This window comes from Manihot esculenta, chromosome 8, assembly GCF_001659605.2.
Source record: "Manihot esculenta cultivar AM560-2 chromosome 8, M.esculenta_v8, whole genome shotgun sequence".
In the NCBI taxonomy this organism is placed as follows: Eukaryota; Viridiplantae; Streptophyta; class Magnoliopsida; order Malpighiales; family Euphorbiaceae; genus Manihot; species Manihot esculenta.
In genome coordinates, this window is record NC_035168.2 from 612,397 (window position 1) to 634,019 (window position 21,623).

The 21,623-nt window shown below is 37.2% G+C and overlaps 5 protein-coding genes across 12 annotated transcripts; 3 read left to right on the top strand and 2 right to left on the bottom strand.

The window, feature by feature from the left end:
- The first annotated feature begins 452 nt into the window (after positions 1–452).
- LOC110621070 (pentatricopeptide repeat-containing protein At3g09650, chloroplastic) lies at positions 453–3,412 on the top strand. Its single transcript, XM_021765121.2, has 2 exons — positions 453–2,793; positions 2,978–3,412. Exons 1-2 carry the CDS (start codon positions 564–566, stop codon positions 2,983–2,985), a joined length of 2,238 nt encoding a protein of 745 aa, XP_021620813.1. The 5' UTR covers positions 453–563; the 3' UTR covers positions 2,986–3,412.
- Positions 2,977–9,027, bottom strand: LOC110621069 (probable DNA helicase MCM8). 6 transcript variants are annotated; one of them, XM_021765119.2, is made up of 17 exons: positions 8,506–9,027; positions 8,243–8,383; positions 8,037–8,151; positions 7,708–7,930; positions 7,426–7,589; positions 6,967–7,230; positions 6,515–6,610; positions 6,192–6,344; positions 6,009–6,079; positions 5,812–5,930; positions 5,420–5,549; positions 5,088–5,139; positions 4,729–4,885; positions 4,445–4,619; positions 3,639–3,809; positions 3,444–3,557; positions 2,977–3,250 (listed from the first exon to the last, which is right to left on the bottom strand). In XM_021765119.2, exons 1-17 carry the CDS (start codon positions 8,698–8,700, stop codon positions 3,200–3,202), a joined length of 2,391 nt encoding a protein of 796 aa, XP_021620811.1. In that variant the 5' UTR covers positions 8,701–9,027; the 3' UTR covers positions 2,977–3,199. The 6 variants fall into 6 exon arrangements, 4 of the variants coding, with proteins under 4 accessions (XP_021620811.1, XP_043814738.1, XP_043814737.1 ...); XR_006351613.1 differs by having other exon boundaries at positions 3,229–3,250; positions 3,444–3,707; positions 3,740–3,809; XM_043958802.1 differs by lacking the exon at positions 2,977–3,250 and having other exon boundaries at positions 3,639–3,707; positions 3,740–3,809.
- An 82-nt stretch (positions 9,028–9,109) lies between these two features.
- LOC110621068 lies at positions 9,110–12,436 on the top strand. Its single transcript, XM_021765116.2, has 2 exons — positions 9,110–9,260; positions 9,338–12,436. The coding sequence occupies exon 2, from the start codon at positions 9,358–9,360 to the stop codon at positions 12,064–12,066; it is 2,709 nt and encodes a 902-aa protein (XP_021620808.1). The 5' UTR covers positions 9,110–9,260; positions 9,338–9,357; the 3' UTR covers positions 12,067–12,436.
- Positions 12,437–12,869: 433 nt separating this feature from the next.
- LOC110621050 lies at positions 12,870–19,031 on the top strand. 3 transcript variants are annotated; one of them, XM_021765075.2, is made up of 8 exons: positions 12,870–13,176; positions 14,079–14,261; positions 14,360–14,629; positions 15,092–15,126; positions 15,198–15,284; positions 16,726–16,879; positions 16,949–17,622; positions 17,864–19,031. In XM_021765075.2, the coding sequence occupies exons 1-8, from the start codon at positions 13,056–13,058 to the stop codon at positions 18,608–18,610; spliced, it is 2,271 nt and encodes a 756-aa protein (XP_021620767.1). In that variant the 5' UTR covers positions 12,870–13,055; the 3' UTR covers positions 18,611–19,031. The 3 variants fall into 3 exon arrangements, with proteins under 3 accessions (XP_021620767.1, XP_021620768.1, XP_021620769.1); XM_021765076.2 differs by having other exon boundaries at positions 16,955–17,622; XM_021765077.2 differs by having other exon boundaries at positions 15,198–15,257.
- A 285-nt stretch (positions 19,032–19,316) lies between these two features.
- Positions 19,317–21,126, bottom strand: LOC110621052 (40S ribosomal protein S23). The gene is made up of 4 exons (XM_021765078.2): positions 20,956–21,126; positions 19,908–20,063; positions 19,683–19,809; positions 19,317–19,601 (listed from the first exon to the last, which is right to left on the bottom strand). Exons 1-4 carry the CDS (start codon positions 20,958–20,960, stop codon positions 19,461–19,463), a joined length of 429 nt encoding a protein of 142 aa, XP_021620770.1. The 5' UTR covers positions 20,961–21,126; the 3' UTR covers positions 19,317–19,460.
- Between the last annotated feature and the right edge of the window lie 497 nt (positions 21,127–21,623).

Below are 21,623 nucleotides of genomic sequence, written 5' to 3' on the forward strand. Positions count from 1 at the left end.
AGATTAAGGGTTCTGAAAATAAACTCTTTAAGAGCTATATGTTTATTCCATTGTATTCTCCATCTTATTATAAGCTTTTCCATTAAGGATAAGATGTGTATATAGCATGATATCTTTAATTAATTAATCCTCAAAAAAATATATGAAATGACGTAAAATACATTTTTCCTATTCAATTGCAGCATGAAAAATACCATTTTGAGTTGAGGAAATTGAAAATATTCTTTTCAAGTATGAGAATTTAAAAAAAAAAAAAAATCTTATAAATTTTTAGATTTCAAACAAGTTTAATAGATTAAACAATTTTCTCATAAAAAGTGAATTTTATTTGTCAAAATTTGAATGGTAAATAATGAAATATATTTTGAACAAAATAATGATCTCTAAAAGGGAAACAAATAGTGAGATTAGGGACAAAAGAAGAGGATAGGAAATGTTCAACGTATTACATCCAACTCCCACTCACCCAAATCGGACCGCTCTCAAATTTATCTTCTCCATCATTCGAAGTTAGCACTCTCTCTCTCTCCTTTCCTTTCACAAATGGACCAACTCCCCCAGCCATGAACGCACCATTGTACTGCTCATCCTCCTGCTCGTCCTCGCTAATTTCTAATCCATACCCACTCACTTTCCACTGGTCCCCTCCACCACCTTCCTCCTCCGCAACCACCTCCACCACCGTCACTTCCAAACCCTTGCGCCTTCACCGCGCCTACACTTGCCAAGCCAATCCCACTACAGCAGACCTTTCTCTCACTACTGCTCATAATGACCAGAGACTCTTGTTCCTCCTCCGCCAAAGAAAAACCGAAGAAGCTTGGACCCTTTATACTCAATCCACTCAACTTCCTACTCCAACTTGCCTTAGCCGCTTAGTCTCCCAACTTTCCTATCAAAACACCCCTCTCAGTCTTTCTCGAGCTCAGTCCATTCTCACCCGCCTCCGCCATGACCGCCAACTCCACCGCCTTGATGCCAATTCCCTTGGTCTCCTTGCCGTCTCCGCTACTAAATCCGGCCAGCTCCTTTACGCAGTCTCCCTCATCAACTCCATGCTGCGTTCCGGCTATCTCCCCCATGTCAAGGCTTGGTCTGCCGTTGTGAGTCGCCTCGCCTCCTCCCCTGATGATGGTCCCACCCAAGCTCTCAAGCTCTTCAAGTCAATCACTCGCCGTGTACTTCGCTTCTCGGACGTGGCAATGGTGACTGACTCAAGGCCTGACACGGCTGCTTTCAATAACGTGCTTAATGCTTGTGCTAACATGGGGGATAGGAAAATGTTCCTCGAGCTGTTTGAGGAAATGTCTGAGTTCGGGGCTGAGCCTGATATCTTGACATATAATGTTCTAATTAAGCTGTGCGCTAGGTGTGATAGGAAGGACTTGCTTGTGTTTGTCTTGGAGAGGGCAATTGAGAAGGGAATTCCTTTGTGTATGACCACTTTGCATTCCCTTGTGGCTGCCTATGTTGGGTTTGGGGATCTGGAAACTGCAGAAAATATGGTTCAAGCAATGAGGGAAGAAAGGAGAGATCTTTGTAAGATTCTTAGGGAGGCGAATATGGAGGATTATAGTGAAGACAAGGAAGATGCAATTGAGGATGAGGATGAGAATAATGTGTTTAACAAGTTGCTACCCAATTGGGTTGACGCTAGTAACACCGAGCCACCATTATTGCCGAAAGCTTATCCTCCTGACTCTAGAATTTACACAACTTTAATGAAGGGTTATATGATGCAAGGTCGTGTAAGCGACACTGTTAGAATGCTGGAGGCAATGAGGCGGCAGGATGATAATGCAAGTCATCCTGACCAAGTAACATATACCACAGTTATTTCTGCTCTTGTTAAGGTAGGCTCTATGGACCGTGCTCGTCAAGTATTAGCTGAGATGACAAGAGTTGGCGTGCCTGCAAATAGGATTACTTATAATATTCTGCTCAAGGGTTATTGCCAGCAGCTGCAGATTGATAAGGCCAAGGAGTTGCTTAAAGAAATGGCTGATGATGCTGAAATCGAGCCTGATGTGGTTTCATATAATACTTTGATTGATGGGTGTATACAGGTCGATGACAGTGCAGGGGCTCTTGTCTTTTTCAATGAGATGCGAGCAAAAGGAATTGCTCCCACCAAGGTCAGTTACACTACTTTGATGAAAGCTTTTGCCTTATCAGGCCAACCAAAGTTGGCTAACCAGGTATTTGATGAGATGATCAAAGACCCACGTGTGAAAGTTGATTTGATTGCTTGGAATATGCTAGTTGAAGGGTACTGTAAACTGGGATTGGTTGAGGAAGCTAAGAAAATAATCCAGAGGATGAAGGAGAGTGGATTCTACCCTAATGTGGCGACTTATGGTAGTCTTGCAAATGCTATATCATTGGCTAGAAAACCAGGGGAAGCTCTTCTACTTTGGAAAGAAGTTAAGGAAAGGTGTATGGCGCAAAAGGAAGGGGATAATTCTAATTCTGATTCACCCATTCCATCAACACTGAAACCTGATGAAAACTTGTTAGATTCTCTGGCTGATATTTGTGTGAGGGCTGCTTTTTTCCAAAAGGCTCTAGAAATAGTGGCTTGCATGGAAGAATATGGAATACCACCAAATAAGACTAAGTATAAGAAGATCTATGTGGAGATGCATTCGAGAATGTTTACTAGTAAACATGCCTCACAGGCCAGGCAAGACAGGAGAAGAGAAAGGAAGCGAGCAGCCGAGGCTTTCAAATTTTGGTTGGGCTTGCCAAATTCTTATTATGGAAGCGAGTGGCGCTTGGAACCTACTTATGGAGGTGATAATTCCTGATTTAGTTTAACTTCTATTACTTGACTGCATAATGTTCTAATATTGAATCCCACAGAAAATAAAATGAAAGATAACTTTTATGGGATTAGTCTGTAAATCATGAACGTCCAATTGGAGGTAATATCATAATTGTACAAAGTAATGAATTAAATCTGTGCAAACTTGTTCAGGAGAATAAAATTCAGAGCTGATTCATGTTAAACATCGACTGAATACAAATTCATGTTACTTATCCTGATGGGCAATGGGCAAGGCATAAACCCGGAAATGTATACCTATGGAGTTCTGTGGGCTTGTTGAAGCCAATTACAATGCTCTGTGCACAGATTGATGGGATATCTAAAGAAATAATGCCAACAGAGAACATAAATTTTCCAGTGCACTGAAGAACCTTAACCCCTTAAGGTTGATGATTGACTTCGTGTATATGATGATGTTAGGACCTGCATCACAAAGTGCAGTTCTTAAGCAGAAGTTGCTTATAGTTCGTAACCGAGACGAGCATTAGCTAATTGAATAATTTCTATTCATATTGCTGTTGATCGTTTGAGACAGATCCCAAATAAAGTGTTTCAATTCTGAATGAACATTGCATTTTCTGATTATTTTGGATCACCAGATTACTAGTGACTGTACCTGATATTTTTTTGGTCCCTTCTTGAGTAGATAACCAACACTGTTTAAGTTGTCCACAAAAGTGTCAATATCTGGAACTCTTAGGCCAATCCTATCTGCCAAACTGTATATTTCCTGAATTACCAACAACACTGATTAGAGGATGAGTTAATTTCAAGAGAAACATTTCCACTGCCATAAAAAAATTCCCCATACAGAAATAGAAAAAGTATCTTTCTGCTGCAACTCTGACTGCTTATTGAGGGCACTCAGGAACCGTTTTGCTTCTTTCTGTTGGCTCATTCCACCACTCCGACCAAAATCCACGACACCATGCTCATCAACATACTTATCGTACAGGGACTCTTTCATGATTTCAACCACATCCTGTAAAGCAGATGCCGAAATCCACAATTTATTAAACAGATAATGAATTAACTCTTTGTTCTGAACATCTTATGCATTGAGGAATATAAAGATTGAACTTTAAGCTTGTTTACACGGCACTGTTATCTGCATACTTGAGGTAAAAGAGTGATTCTTTTGATATGCACAGCTTGATCACATCTAGAAGGGCATGAAGAAAAGTATCTAATATTTTCTATTTCATGGCAAATTTTAACATTACAGGACACATGTACTCTCTTCGTCCTATAATTTTTATTCACTTCACTTTTTCACACATATTAAAAAATATAACTTTTTTATTAATTTTTCAATTATACTCATTTTAAATACATTAAATTTTATTATCAAAATAATACATTAAATTTTATTATCAAAATACTAAGAGATGTTTTAGGAGATTTCTTAGAAATAAAATAAAATAAGATTATAAATATAATTTAAAAAAAAAAGGATAATAATTTTAGAATAAATAAAAAAAAGTGAACAAATATTATGAGACAGAGGATTCCACTAGATAAACAAAATATATAAACAATAAATGGTGTAAAAAACAACCGGCAATCTGACCGGCCAAACTAACAAAACAATTTAGCTTAACCAAACTATATAACTACCATTGCATCTTGCTCTGTTATTTCTTCTCTCAACTCTAGACGAGCTCGAGCTTCAGCAAGCCTCACCAGACTTTCTAGTTGCCTTGCTGTTATTGGTGTACCATCAGCTGATGTATTATGATCTCTAAGCTGTAAATAGAACTTCTGCAGGATTTCTGCAGCTGGTTTTGACATCCTATATTAATGAAATAAATATACTTGTAGAAGTTTGCATTAACAAATACTGTATGTAATCACAAAGCATAGGTTACATCAATTCACAAGGTAGAATCAAGCCAAATCACCTAGGAAAGACATAAGTTCTTGCATAAGCAATATACTTTCGAAGAAGTGGACCAGGCAGAGGAGCAAAATCAGAATCCTTCTTTGGCTCAAGTCTCAGCCTTGAAATTAAAGAACCACTTCGTACATTCATATCTATGTTCCTGTTGATTTGTGATCCTGGATTTTGTAAATTAAGGATACATATCAAGAGAAACACTTTATGTCAACGTACATCATCGATAGAAAGAAACACTACGCAAGTCCCTCTTCCATAAACGTATATTCATCAATAGAAAGAAACACTACCCAAGTCCCTCTTCCATAAAGAGGAAAAAGTAAAAAAAAAAAATTAGAATAAAGGGACGCATTGGAACACTACCTATCCGTAGCCTTTTTGTTGCTGGTGCATGTTCCGCATATCCAGCATGAAGCTGTGAAATGAACACAAAAATTATCCAAAATCTTTATGCATGGTACTAAACACAAATAGCTATTTAGTTCCATTAAAATTTAGTTCTAACATAAGTCGTGTTTCAAAATTGCTTTGAAATTCACTACATATGTTTATGACACATGCAGAGATGAGCAAAAGCAGGCCCATTAACCACAATCTTTTATGCTTCACCATGGACTAACCTTCGATTAGATACCAGTAGCATGTTTTCATGCAAAAGAATGTGCCAATGTAAGATGTTGGACAGGATAACTTACCGACATGATATGGTCTGAGACTTGTTTATCCAATACTTTGTCAGGTTTATCAAGTAATATGAAAACCAAATCGAATCGTGAGAGGAGAGCAGCACTCATTTTTAGGTTCTCATTCACTGTCTTTGCTCGGCTGCAATTTGGATTTTGAAAATCAACTGACATCAAACTATATACAGAATAAAAGTATAATTATATAAATTCAGGCATCTTTAGAATTATTATTCTGTTAGATTGTAAATCTTGGAATGTTTGCCAGAAAATGCCAAGTATCTGGATTGTCATAGAGATCATTTTCACTCATGTATCACCATTTCCTTTCTATTGCGTTTGCTATCAGCATCAAGAAAGTCATATTAGAAAGGATAAACCATAAACCAAAGTGAAGACTTTACTTGTAATGACCACCAACAGGGTTTGCTGCTGCTAAAACAGAAGTTCGTGCCGACAGACTTGCTAGCAGGCCAGCCTTTGCAACAGAGACACATTGTTGCTCCATGGCTTCCAAAAGAGCCTGTGGTAATCCCAGCATACATAAATCATATTAAATAGAACAAAGAAACCAGCAATATATCAGGAGTCCATGACAAACCTGATGTTCTGCAGACATTTTATCAAATTCATCGATGCAACACAGTCCACTGTCTGCTAGTACCATTGCACCTAGAGGGAGATATAACTTGTTAAACTTAGTAAACCACACAATGGAGGTATAAGTAATAAAAATACATCATAAACTAATATGAGAAAAACAGGAAAAGAAGCAATCAGTTACCAGCCTCAAATGCATAGTCACTTGTCATAGAATCCTTCACTACTGCAACAGTGAGGCCAGCATTGGTGGTAGCATTGCCGCACACATAAATGCCACGTGGAGAGACAGCAGCCGCTGCTTGCAGTAATTGACTCTTGCCTAGTCCAGGATCACCTAGCAAAATGGGCAATGATATTTTGCAAGTTCATTTGCTCTTGGAAAAAACTACTTTTGACTACTAATTGATTAAACCAATTCTGTCAGAAATAATATTTATTATCCCCATTGACATAAGCTCTCCTATTTTAATGCTATTATAAGGGTAGAAAAGAATTTAAGCATACCTACGATTATGACATGGATATCTCCTCTAACAGGGACCTTATTTTGATCTGTTGAATGTTTGCGTACACCTCCAAACAGTGCTAATGTTATACCCGCTGTTAAAAATGGGAAAATATTAAATGCATATATCACTTCATTTTCAAAGGGAATTAATCAAATGCAGAAAACTAGAAACTTTATAATTCCTTTTACTTGGGTATGGCTCATTAAGCTACTTGGGATTCAGTTACACCAAAAATGGTTTAAGATAGCACACAACAATGAAAGAACAAGCAATGGGTCCAAGGTAGATTAGTATTTTATGCATGAAATTTCCAGTAAATTTTGCAGTTGTTTGAAAATAATTTATTTTTCCAGCTACAAGTTACAAAGATGGGCAAAATTTTTCACATCTCAATGCTTATAGGATGTTCGAAGTGGTAGAGAAAATGAAGTGGAACACTTGATATACCTTTAACAAGTTCATGTCCATAAATTGAGGGACATATGGATTGAATTATTTGCCGGAAGATATCTGAACCATATTCTTCCGAGAACTTTATAATAAAATCCAAATCCCTGGGCGAGAATGAGTACAAATCAGACAGCTCCGTTGCTCTAGCATTAGGCTTGGAATCTTGCAAATCATAAGATGCAGATTGGGACTTGGAATTTTTTATGGAAACCACTTCTAGATATAGATAGTAAAATCCTTGATGTTTGCCTTTTGATTTTCCTGCAAATATTACAGATTGCAGAATGTATGTCAGAAAATTGCAATTAGTTTGAAATCAGCAGACTATCATCTATGTTTGAAATTATTATTCATTGAGATGTTGTCTGAAAAGAATTGAGATAAATTAAGTGTCCAGGTTCTTAAAATCTGGAATTATTGGTCATGAAAAATACTATGCAAAATGTTTTAGCTCACCTCCTCCAATATCCACATAATTATTAATGGTTCTTATGATTCCAGTAACAGTCACCACATCTCCAGGGATGCATGCATCAACAAGATCTTCAGTTAGTTCACATTCCACTGTTCGAGGAACCCGCCCTTCTTCATGATCTTCAGACTTTAGTAACTCCTGTATCCTGGATGAAGCACAGACAAAAGATCGGAAGAAGATTAGAAGAAGACAAGATATAAAATAAAATAAAATGCAAACAGGCAAGATGACCCCACAACAGAAGAAAAAAGTAAAGTGCTTGCCTTATTTTCTGAAAATCTATTCCTTTGGCAGAAGATCGAATAGGGTGAAAAGTCCTGCTCTTGCATCCATTCAAGTTACAAATGGTTGGCGGTGAATATTTTCCATCAGGAAGTACACGTATGATAGTGGATTTACACTTTTCACAATCAAAACTCATCTGTACAACCAAAGGCCTAACAGTGCTAACTTTCACCACAGTCCCTCGCACAGATACAAGCTTATCTGCCATCTCAAGCAAGAAGCATATAATTTATAGTGCTTACTCGACACAGAAAAGCTCAACACATCTAATCATGAAATTGCAATGCATGCATTAGACGAAAGTTACCAATATATGCTGCTTTTAGGTTTTTAAGAGCAATCATTGATTCGGGGTAGTTGTGAAGACGGATGTTTATCTTTGTCCCATCCTCTAAAATATTCTCCCATTTAGTCAAAAGTACCTGCTTTGATGATAGTAAAAGACTTCCTTGAACACAGAAAGGTAAAAAACACAGGCGAAAGAAAACTTGCAAAGATTTCTACACTTTGTACCTTGTGAACTGCGGCACCCATGCAAGAGAGAGCTACTTTAGGTTTCTCCTCTAAAGTTACAAAAAATTCCTCAACCTCACACATCTTTCGAAATTGTTGAAAGTCAATTGGCAAAAAGAAGAACCCATTCTCTTCCTTTACCTGTTCATGTAATTGAAATTTCAAATTTCCTAGTCTGTAGCCTAATTAATCACCCAAATACAGTATGTGAGTTTATCAACTCTGCCAATATCAAACCCAAAGAATTGATTTTAGAGAGAGACCTGAGAAGCGAGATCTTGACCCGAAGATGTGTAGAAGAAGTGGACGAGGTCAGATGTGAGCATAAGCTTGTCATCGTCAGCTGCAAAATCGTTCGAAGGGAAGTAAGCAGCCAGGATATCCATACTGTCGCTTGTTTCGTTCATCCCACGGCGGTGCTTCTTCGCGCTTGTGCTCTCTCCATGACCTCCGTACATGATGGCAATAGATAAAAAAGGGGCCGTCCCGTCTTTCTATCCCTGCTACTGCTAGAGTTATTCAAGTGCTTGTTGAAACTCCTCTCGTTTTGGCGGGAGAGACCTGAGATTTCATATGCGACAAGCCGTTTATGCTTATCGTTCTTGCAAACGACATTGCTTTTCTCTCATGCGTTTATGTTAGTATTAAACGACGACGTATGTGTGGTGAATGAAAATACTAAAAACGGTTTACACGTGGAGCACCGTTGAGGCATCCGCATCAGTACTCGTGGATTACAGCCACCAGAAGATAACCAGCCCTAACAACCAAAAGCCGTCCGATCTTCTCCACGTGTCAACACAGATCTTCTATCGTACTCTTAAATACATAGAAGACTAACCATAGCCTGTCACCAGACTCTTCCCCTCATCTTTCTCTCCAACGCTTCTCTGTAGAAATTTCATCAATCCAAAACCAAACTTGGACTAGACACCTATAAGCAAGGTCGCTACCTCCGTCTATTTATCTCTGTGTAAATATCTTCAGTCCTCTCTCTCTGTCCTAAGAGTTGCGCAAGGTACTCGTTTTTTCCTCTGTTTTCTGTCTTCATTTGAGTTGGGGGATTGCTATTTTTTTATGGAGTTCTATTTGTAGACGTTTTTTGGAGTGTATCAATGTCTGCGAATCTTGATCGCATCGACCTTAATTCCGACGTCGTTTCAGTGGAACCAGAAAACGATGTTCGTGGGGTTAGTATCCTAGAACCAATTGTTAAGGTCGGGTTGTCTGATGCTAATACCCTAACAGACCCTCAGGGCGAGTCCCATCAGCCAGTAGTAGACCAAGTTAGGGACTTTGAAGAGGCTAACGGCTTGAAGGAGGAAATTGTTGATGGGTTAAGCAATGGGGGCTTGGAAAGAGAAGCAGAGTCTGTGGAAAAAGAAATGGGTTCTGTGGGAAGGGAGAGCAATGCGGTGTTTGATGTCTCTTCTGGAGAAGCTGTCCAGGTAACTGAAACACGGCCTGGTGAGATAGAAGGAAACCGCTTGGTTCAAGTTGAGAAGGAAGAGGAGGAGGGTATTCCTACTAGTTCAGCGTGTGAGGATTCAGTCCAAGTTAAAAATGCAGGTAACTCAGTTCCTTTGGCTAGAGTAGTGGACGTGGAAGTGAAAGAAGCTAGCACCAATTGCTTATTGCCTCACAAAGATGTCATTCAGGTCCCCAAAGGGATAACTTCTGAGTGTACTGGCTACGAGGCCGTGGAATTGGATGATCAAGCTAATACCTCTGAAGGTATTTCCGAAGAAAATGATGAGAATAGTAAGTCCGGTGCTCTAAATCTTGTTGTGGATTTGAACCCTTATGTGAGCATGCATGGGAATGATTCAGGCAATGTAAATGTGAAAACATCTGCCTCCAAGCTGGAATTCAGTGTTTCTGACCTTGTATGGGGCAAAGTGAGAAGCCATCCCTGGTGGCCTGGGCAGATATTTGATCCTTCCGATGCCTCAGAGAAGGCAAAGAAGTATTTTAAAAGGAATAGCTATTTAATTGCATATTTTGGGGATCAGACATTCGCTTGGAATGAAGCCTCAACGATAAAGCCTTTTCGATCCCATTTCTCACAAATGGAGAAACAGAACAACTCAGAGGAATTTCATTATGCCATTGATTGTGCTTTGGATGAGATTTCTAGACGGATAGAGTTTGGGCTGGCCTGTCCTTGCATATCTGAGTTTGGCAAGAATAATACTCAACTAATTGTTAATGCTGGAATTCGGGAAGACTCTAGTAGAAGAGTTGGTGGGGATAGCTTTACGAGTGCAGATGCTTTTGAACCTACAAAACTAGTTGATTATGTTAAAACATTAGGCCAATTGCCATTTGGTGAAGTTGACAGGCTGGAAATTGTAACAGCAAAGGCCCAACTATTGGCATTCAGTCGATGGAAGGGTTATTCTCAATTGCCTGAATTCCAAATTCTTGGCACCTTGTTGCTGTGTGACACAGAAGTCGCACAATTAGTATCGATAGATGGGAAGTGTGGCAATCAATTGAATGAAAATTCTGGTGCTGAAATTAGAGATGACGAGCATCTTTCTCCTGTAAAAGTTTTGTCAAAAGGTCGAGATCACTCAACTCCTAAGCGTAAGTACATCTCTGGAGATAGTGTATATCCGAGAAAGAAAGAGAAAAGTTTGGCTGACCTAATGGCTGAGAGACGCATATCTGTTCGAAATGGTAAACGTGGATTGGGGATTAAAGCCACTGGCAAGTTAATTTCACCATCTTCTGGTGAGAAACGTAAAGCTGTTGATTCCATGTTTCATGATCATGACTCTGTGCAGAAACACAGCAAAATTCTTTCCTCATCAGAGGGTGGAATAAACTCTTCTTCACAACCAAAGAGAACCTTTAGAGTTGGAGATAGCATTCTTAGAGCTGCAAGCCAACTGAATGAACCAATACCAATGCTAAAATCTATTAATGGAGCTTTTCCAGAATCTGCAATGAAGGATATGAGCAATGAGAAGTCTCCCGCAAAATCACAAGGTAAAGAACTGTTTAAAATAGAGGATTCTTTATCTGATGAGATGGTGTACAAGCTTTGTTTGGTTGCTAGAGATCCCATGAATGAATGCAGCTTCTTGAAATCAGTGGTTAGTTTCTTTGTGGGATTCAGGAATTCAGTTTGCCTAGAACATTTGAATCCACTGCTGCACAAGCCATCCTTTCTGGAGTTTGTCCTTTCTGATAATATTGTGGAAGAATCAAGCAAGTCAGAAACTGAAACATGCGAGTCAGAGTATGCCAAAGACTCTTGTTCGAAAGATGAGATAATTCGAAGTGTCCCACAAGAGCTGGCATCTCTTGAGATACAGAATGGAGCTGTAGATATTCCACCAGAAACTACAACGAAAAATGATAATCCCCCTATTGAACTACGACCTGCTGCTCAATCTAGTCCCAATTTGGATTTTGCACCTGCCTATGAAATTCTTAATATGGAATCAATGAAGCCAGTGGACCACTTGGAAGAGAATTGTAATGATGATCACACCCCAACAGCTCTGATTCTGAAATTTAGTCACCTGGATTCCATACCTTCAGAATCAGATTTGAACAAGATATTCAGCCGTTTTGGACGTGTGAAGGAATCAGAGACTGAAGTGCTGAAAAAGAGTAACAGTGCAAAAGTGGTTTTCTGTAGGCGAGACGATGCAGAAGCGGCTTTCAGCAGTGCTGGTAAATACAGAATATTTGGACCTTCACTTGTTAGTTACCGCCTCAAGTACATGCCTTCACTGCGAAGTAAATCTACTCCTAACAAAACAAAGAGTGGCAAGAAAAAGGCAAATTCTGTGGAAGGAAATGCAACTTGATGCATCAATGTCTGCTACAAGTTGCCAGCAACATGAAGTTAAAACTGTTGGTAGTTTTCATTTGTTCACTTCTTTGGTTGATCCCTGGTGATCTCAAGTGTACTATGCTAGTAGTCTAGTCTGACTAAACACAGTTTGTTTGCGGATGTAATTATTCTATGGAAATTATTAGGGAGCTGGCTTGATTGATAGAATTAGCAATCTTGTTTATGTCAATTTGCCAGTGGCATTTTCGTTTAGTTAGGGTCAACTGTATTGTTCTTATGACCACTTAACAGGGTAAGGATGCGTATGGATAACCCATCAAAGCAAGTGCATCAGTTCTGCTTTATTAGTTACTAGTGAATTTCCGCTCAGATGGGGCCGTATGTTATTGAGGTTGATCTTTATACCCTTTGGCATGCATAGCAAAGTGGTCAAATTTAAATTTGGATATGGAGCAATTTTAAAATATAAAAAATCCTTTACCTTTCTTAATAGGTTTAAGACATTAAAAAATATATATTTAAAAAAATAAATATTTTAAAATAATTTAAATCTATATCTATATAAAAATTTTTAGATTTTGAATGATAAAAATTAATTTTTTTCAATTTAATATAATTATAGTTAAGGATTAAATTGAATTTAAAAAATATTTTTAATTAATTTTTTATATATAAAGTTGTATTTTTATATCCTGTCCTTTTTAACATATATAGAAATTTTCTCAACTTGTATTTATTATTTTAAGATAAAATTATAATTTAATTATTATGATATAAAAAAAATTACTAAAATTAAAGAACCAATTTATGGGATTATCTGTATGCTTGATCTCAGTTCCGAACCGCCGATCTCAAAAATTCAAAAACCGAATTTCTCCCCTCACCCCCCTATCCGCCAGACGGAAAACCACTTGTTCCACCTCCAGTCCCTTTAGATTTCTCTAACTTGAATCAATAATTACCTTACCAATTCAACTTTAACTTCATTAATCGATCTATACAATGAGTGAACCCGAGGAGAATTTTGGTCTGGAAGACAAAATACTAAGTCTCATTGATGTCTGCTTCGAGGACGACTGCCTCTACAATTCTCCTTTTCGAGATCAACTTCCCCCCTTTTCAGGTTTTTCTTGTTTGCAATGCTTCTCTTCTTTTTTTTTTTTTTTTTTCTTGATTTGTCACGTCATTGTTGGGATTTATGATCTTAATTTCGCATCTACTTCTGCAGTTGAGCTCCGTAACCTTTTTTTCCTTTTTTAAAAAGAAAAAAAGAATTCGTTTGATGTGTAGCTGATATATATTGTTGATTGTATTATTTGTTCTCTTTTAGTAAAAGAAATGTTGTCTATTATTAGGTTATTCTGAGTATGTAATTTTGAAACTAAATTATCACTTCAGAGTCGGGAAATTGATCGATAACTGGCAGAAATAAATGAAAAGTTGAGCTGAGAAAAAGATTGTATATTTGAAGTTGAGTTCATTGTTATCCATGGAATTTAGGATGGCAAGGGAAACTGACAGTAATTTTTTGTTAATTTATCCTTATTTAGGAATATATGTTGAGTATTTTAGTGGGTTACGTGAGAAAAATGGTAACATAGCTTTTATATAACAAAAATAAACTTATGCTTGTAAATTTCTGTCTATAAAGTGCTGTGCAATGTTACGGTTTCAATATCCCACATTGATCATCTTTGAATCTTGCGGTAGATAAAAACGTGGGCTCCTTTTGCTGAGAAATGGAAATCAGTATGTACTCTTTGCGGATTTTGGGGGTTGGGTTATTTTGAAGCTTAATTTTTCAGCTTCAGTTTGTGCTTTTGTCTCAATTTTACGCGGTGCAAAGGAAAAAAAAAGTCCTTTTGCATAATCTGGCATCACAATGTAAAAGCTTAATCTTACGTGTTGCGTTACATTAAAGCTTAATTTTTCAGCTTTGTGCTTTTGTTTCAATTTTACGTGTTGAAATCAAAAGGGGGAAAAAAAAGGTTCCTTTTGCATAATCTGGCATCATGGTATGTGCAGATGATCAGACACGGCACAGAACTGTTCAAATGGTGGGTGTGCATGCTCTTGAAGACTCTTTTGGAGGAGATAAACCAGCCGTTGAACCATTTGAATCAGCAGAACAAGAAAAGGCAAGAAAAAATGAAAAGTACAATTTGCGCAAAAGTTTAGCCTGGGACAGTGCTTTCTTCACCAGTGCTGGTACTTTTTTTTGTGCATATTTGATATGTTGGATTTCTATATCTTTCCTCAAAATTAATATAATCATTTAGTTAGAGATGCATTTTATTTGTAACTAGGTGTTTTGGAACCAGAGGAGTTATCTTCTATTATAGGAGGAAATGAGAAAGGAGGAAAAAATCACATATTGCCTGGAATTCAGGAGGACATACAGATATCTACTGATTCAATATCTACATTTGCAACTGATAATTCGACTTTAGGAACTCTCGAGGATGAGTTGTTTGGAGATATAAGAGCTTCAATCCAGAAATCTTGCAAAGGATCCAATAAAGCAGTTTCACATGGTAAAGCAGGGTCTGGAGTAAATGAAGGCCAATTTAGCAATCGTGAGTGTCCCTTTTATATTATATTTGAAATAGGACAGTAGAAAGTATTGCATTATATCTATATCACCTCTTTGCCCCATTGCCAGCCCTCCAAGCACTAGTAGAATTGATCACAACGAGAATTGCATTTTTTTTTTCACAAAGCAACCAAGTGCAGTCTTTTATCTCCCAGTATTACTGCCAGAAAAACCACAGTGATTAACCGTGTAGGACAGGTTGAAAAGGACGATTTAAAATCTGAAGTTGTGTTTGTCGTGTGGTGTTCAATTATCACTCTCTTCAGGATGGGCTTCCTTTGTTTTTATGCTGTGATGAATTTCTGAATTATAAGACAAGAAGATGGGCAACTCTGTTTGTTGGTTACCCTATAGATTTTGGTTTTGGTTGGATATTTTGATTGATGTACATTGCACATGTCTTTTTGGTTTGATTACTTTTAAACTAACAGGCTTTTCCTTTCAGCTTCAGAGAAAGTGGACATTGTTGCTCAAAATAAGGTAAGTTAATTGGTTAACAGTCCTAAAGTTTCATTATTTTAAATGATAATCTATTGTGTTATGAACTTCAGTTAAAGACTAAAGCAGCTCCCAGGAAGCCAAATGTTGGATCAGGGAAACTGGCAAACGAGGTCTCTCCTATTCCACAAGCTTCAAAGGCATGTACCAAATAATGTTATATTGTCATTGCATGAAAATAATCTCCACGTGAATTATATAAGTTTTAACTGGAAATAGATAATATCTATTAAAAAGGGAACAAGAATGTTACTCCTCATAGACTTGGCCACGATCCTGTTTGAACTGTGAACTTGCTTGGGTCAAACTTGGAAGTGGACTGATCAAACAATTTAGGTTCATAAACTAGACTAGAACTGCTTGTTAAGAGCCGGTTATGGACCTTCCCCCTTGAACCAGAACTGGACAAATAGTTGGTTCCAGTCTAACTTAGAACACAACCAAAAGGTGCCACATGTTCCATGGACAGTATATATGGGAACTCCTAGTTGGTTGAAACATAAAGTGCCAATCAGGAGGGGCCACGTGGCACCTGGCACCTCATGGTTTTCTTTCACTTACCTGTAATGGTACCATTTGCTTTAAGCTTTATCTAAATTTTTGTTAGAAAAATTAAAATTAATAAAACCTTCATTAACAGAAAAAAAGCTTGCATACAATATATATATATATATTTTTTTTTTTTTAGGATAAGTAAATTACGATAACTTTGATTTCTCTACTACATGGGGATATGTAGGCAGCTTAAGAATCAAATAATTGAGTTCAAGTCTTCTTCCTCTTCAACTTATACATTTTCTTTTAAATTTCCATCAAGCTTATTTTTACTCTTTGTTGTAACAAATGTATTGTCAATAAAAATTAAGTTATTTAAAAAGATTACACATAAATAAAAATCAATGTATTGTTCAATTATAAGTCAGAGTAATTGATTATTTTTCCAATAATGTTGATTAAAAATTTATTTCTTACTAAACAAGAATCAGAACCATATTTTACCAAATCAAGCTAGAGCCCAGCCGGAATCAAAACCATCAAAAACAGAACCACCTTTGATCTGGAACCAGTCTGAACCAGCTGCACTGCTCAGGCTGATTCAATTATTCCAAGGGCTAGGAACTGTTTGTTCTAACCAAAACCAGTCCTTGTCTGGATCTAACACCTGATGTCATTCTCAAATCTCAACCACCAGGATTCATGAAAATTTAACCAAGTCGTGTTATTTTGCAAAAACACCAAGGAATAGAAATGATTTTCTGTATATATTGATCACTGAGTAAGAGCATATATATATATACAGATTGCAAGTCCCTTTGTATGGAAATCATCTAGAATTATTTTTGTATAATTAAACACAAAATACAAGTCCCTTTGTATGGAAATAGTCTACAATTATTTTCCTATAATTAATCCTAAGATTAAGCTCCTATAGATGGTAAGACAATCATCTACAGGCTGCATGTATTCTAACATTGTGTGTTTCTCCCTTTGCATAATGTGCAAGTAAAGACAAAATGATTGGTTAAAACATGAAGTGGAATCTGGTTCCATTTATGATTTGACTGGTCTACTTCCGTGCAGTCTGGTTTTACGAATGGAGAGTCAACTTCTTTTCTTCCTAAGCCAGCCAAGATAGTTGGCCGAGTTAGCCCCATTTTATCAACAGCAACCAGAATAGCCAACAATGTCAAAGTGGAAAAGGATAGTCATTTACATACACCAAAAACTTTGACTGGTAATTTAAACTTTCTATTGATATTCATTCTTTCAATACATGCAAAATGTGTTTGACTGTATTTACCAGTGGCAGTTAGAGGAGCTAAACTTCCTACAACGGGTGGTTCACGAAATACAGTCCCCAAGCCCACATTTTCTTCCAAATCCTCTTTACGATCTTCAGTGGCATCTGCATCAGAGTTAACAACTTCTTCCTCCGTTGATAGTTTGGGAAGCCTAACTTCTGACAGTAGCAGTAGATGTTCTTTGAATAGTATGAAAAGAAAAATTGATTCCAAAACTGCCAATCATTCTTCTACTGTTTCAACTGCCAAATCCACGTTGAGAATTACATCAAGAAGTAAGAATCAGTCCATGAGGTCACATATCTCACCTCATTTGAAGTCCGTGACCAAGGCCAAGCTCTCTGCTAGCATATCACCTGCTAGTTCTATCAGTGAATGGTCTTTGGGATCGATGTCACCAACCTCTACACTTAATAAAAGAATTAACAGTTCAAAATCTAGCCTTAACACTAGCTCTTGTAAAGATGCTTATGACAATGGTGATGCTCTCCAAGTTTTGCATTCTCAAAACCAGTCTAGTGACAGATGCTCAGTTGGACTTGGTACCCAGGCCATTGGACTGCCAAGTGAGCACGGAAAGAGAGTTGCAACAGGAAGTGGTGCAGTTGTTTGGTCAGATTCTATCATACCATCAGGGCTTCGGATGCCATCACCAAAGATTGGCTTCTTTGATGGGGTCGGTTTTGGTTTCTTTTTTGTGACTTATTAGTATTGTGCATGAGAAAGTGGTTTTGCCAATGTAGTTTCAAGGTTTAAAAAAAGGTGAAATATCTCATTATGGAATGTCTGCTTTATGCACCGATGTTCCATTGAAATCTATGTCGGCAAAAGCACCTTCCTTGTTCATTATCTTCTTTTTTGGCTTACGTTTTTTTTTTCTTGGCATATCAAATCTTTATAGTTTTCACATTATTCAGGTGAGATCAACAGTGCGCACTTCCACTGAAAATACCGAATCACATCCAGCTCTACGTGGTGGCTCGTCTAGATATTGGGTGGAAAATGTTAGCCCTAGTGGTCGGTCAAACCAAGCAAAGTTTGGAAAGCTTCAACCTGCTAAAACTGCATTGGCAGTTCGGGGCACCAAAGAGCGTGCTCCGCGAACTGCCTCAGAGAGCAAACCTAAATCTCCTTTACCTCTTCAGTCACCAAGTACAGCATCAAAGGTCACCAATGCTTCAAGAAATGGAAAACACTATCCTGTCGTGCCTCTGAAAGTGCAGAATAGAATCTCTCCTGGAACTGGTGGGCAAGATAAATTGAAGGCTGAGAAAATTGCCCCAAGATATTGTGACATAGCAATAAAAAATCCAGATATTGATTATGCGGAAAAGAATGATAACTTACACAAGAACAAAACGAGCCCATATAATGAGAATAAAGGCTCTGTAAAAGATGAAGAGGTTTTCCCTATCCTTGGAGGACTTGGTGTTGCATGCAGCTCAAGATCAGTATCTGAGGCTGAAAACATTACTTTGTCACAGAAAATGGGTAAAAGTGCTACATATGGTCAAAATAAAATTTTGGGTTCGCTTGCCAACACCAATGAAAAAGAAATTTCTCTTGAAGATCAAGTTGATGATCTGGCTTCACAAATTGGAGTTGTGGATATTCATAGAGAGCCAGCAAAAACCTGTTCTTGGCTGTTCTCTTCGTCATGTTAATGAAAGCAGAGAAGTGAACTCCAGTGCCCAAGAGGAATTAGTGAAGTTAATGCTTGCTTCTGCTCTCACCCGTACTAAAGCGGTAAAGGTGGAGACAGATCAACTATAGATGGTTTTTGTAAGGTATCTAAATTCTATAGTAGCTCTCGTAGACTTCATTGTACTCTTGCATTTCAATAGAATATTTAATCTTAGATCATTTCTAATCATTGAATATGGAGTTCTGATTGCCTATGAGAACTGCCTTAATCTTCTAATGACGTGGAGGTAGTTTTGTCCTTGGACAGAGAATCGGTTAGAGTAGAAGCTGTTTATATTGTAAGACTCCAAGCGAAAGTTATGTGAATGTACATTCTGTGAGAACCTAAAAAACTTAGGAATTCAGAGATTTAATTGTAGTAGCAGACTTTTATTTTGTGCACAATGCTCATTCTGCCAATTGCTAGTACTGTATTGATACGAACTGATGCATACACGCGCACACACGAGAGAAATAAAAAAAAAAAAAAAAGAACAAAATGCAACTGACGAAGATACTTGAGAGGCTTCTAATATTTTATAGTGCATAATTCTTCCGCTACCAGTCAAAGAAGCAATGCTAAGAGCTAAATCGTGCAATTTCAGCACAAAATGGGAAACTAGACTAAATACGCAATTTTAGCTTACACGTAAAACTAGAGATGCAATATAATATATCGGACAAAAATTGAATCCAGAGATATTCAATACGATAATTAGAACGATCAAAATTTGTTCAACAGATCCACAGGAAAACAGAGATAAGACTTCCAATTCTTTAAAGAATTAGCACTAAACTGTTGAAAAAAGAAATTAACACTTCATTGCAGATTTAAGATCTTGGTTTCTCCTTCTTCTCCTTGAACAGCGCCAGAAGGGATACACCCGAGACCTTCACGACCTTAAATCTAACTCCAGGAATATCTCCAACAGCATGACCCTTACGTCCAAATCCAGCAATCAAAACCTCATCCTTCAAACACAAATTGTAGAAATTTAGGAGAATAAAGGGAAATCACGAAATTGAAACTGCTTCAACAAAAAGGATACTCACATTTTCCTCAATATAGTTTAAGCAACCATCATTTGGAACAAAAGCAGCAATCTTCTTCCCGTTTTTAATCAGTTGAACTCTAGCACATTTTCTGATGGCAGAGTTTGGCTGCTTGGCCTCAATACCTCTGCACTTAGACAGCCATTAGCACAACTTAGAATATAATGTTCTATACAAGGAAGAAAAAAGCAGAATAAACCAACCAATGGCATAGTGAAGCCTTACATCTTCTCAAGAACAATGCCTTTGGCATGGGAAGAACCAGCAAATGGCTTCTTCCATTCATTGCCAAGGTGGGACTTCTTGTAAGCCTTGTCAGCCCACCTTTGCCTTCTTCGGTGGGACTTCAATTTGCGGGCAGCTCCCATACCGCGTGTCTTCCTGCAAGACAATAGTGGAAACAAATGAGCACATATAGATCTTTTGAAGTCAAAACTATGTTGGAACACAGAAAAATAAATGCAGTCCACACCACTGAAGTGCCAGAGACAAGCATCAAAGTCATGCTACAAGTTTGCTACATAAATCAGGATTCAATTTAATAATGCAGAAAAACTTGTTCAATCAATTTCCTACCATGCTACAAGAACTCAATTGCTCCTCTCCAGTACAAAATACCACTTGCCCTTATAGAAGAGGTCACCTTAACCCCGAACAAAAAGCCTAGAGACACAATCATTGAAACCTATAATTAGATGGAAGTCCCTAACTGTAGTTTACAAACTTCAAAAAGTAATCCAATAGTAGTTTAAAAATTAATTATTTTTCTTTCATAAACTGATGGGGTCCATTAAACTAAACTAATAGGCTGTTGCTTATAATAGGCATTTGGTGGCATAACACTGAACATCACTAAGCTTTATACCCAAGAAATAATCGGCCACCACAAAGATAAAATTTAAACTCAATACATAGCCACCTCATTATCTTAAACAAATCAACTCTAGGATCATAACTACTAACGTGCAACATACAAATTCATTCAACTAGAAAGCAAAATGAACTGAACCAGAACTACGTATCAAATGCCAATTTACAAGAATATCTGCATCTCTTAATTTCAAACATTCTTTATAACGGCCAATTGATTTCCATTTTGGAACTCATTCACAGAAGAATTAAAGAAAAACACAAAAAAAAAAAAACGAAGCTTGAAGTTTTCCTAGATTTCTAACATCTTCAAGCATTCTTGGGAACCAGAAGATCTAGAGTTAGAATCATTACATCAAAAGGCACCTAAAACAAGAGTGAAAATGAAAGAGGGGGATCGTACCCCATGTTTGCAGAGACAAGTTTCCTCGACGGTGACGAGTGCCTTTTGAGCTAAGGGATGAAGAGGAGCAGGCGCAGCAGATCGGCAAAACCCTAACCCGGAGAAAGGCGCGGATGCTCTGTGCATATGAAGAGATGTTAAAAGGGGTTGGTCCCAAAAAGATTTGGGCTTGTGCTGCTTGTTTTCTTTTGGGCTCAATATATACACTCCCGTTGGTATTATTATTATTATTATTTATTTAAATTATAAAATATTTTTATAAATAATAGTTTATTTATTAATTTCTCAATATGTATTAAAAAGTATAATTTTTATTAATTTTTAGAGTAAATTATAATATAAATTACTTACGTGATTATTATAACTACAAATTATATTAAGAACAAATTAAATAAACTTTAATAGGAAAAATAATTTTCATGTAAAATGTTTTCAGCAATACAAATGTCAATTCTCTCACCTTTATTGGAGGAGATAAATATCTTTGTTTTCAATAATAATAAAATAATATAGGGGATAGGCAAAGTGGATCAATGAAAGGAAATTAACTTTTAAAAAAAATTAAATAATTCTTAAATTTTATAGAAAATGGGTAATTTATGATGTAGTTTTTGAAAGTTATCAAAACTCACAATTTAATTCTTATTTTTTTAAGAGTAATTTAGACC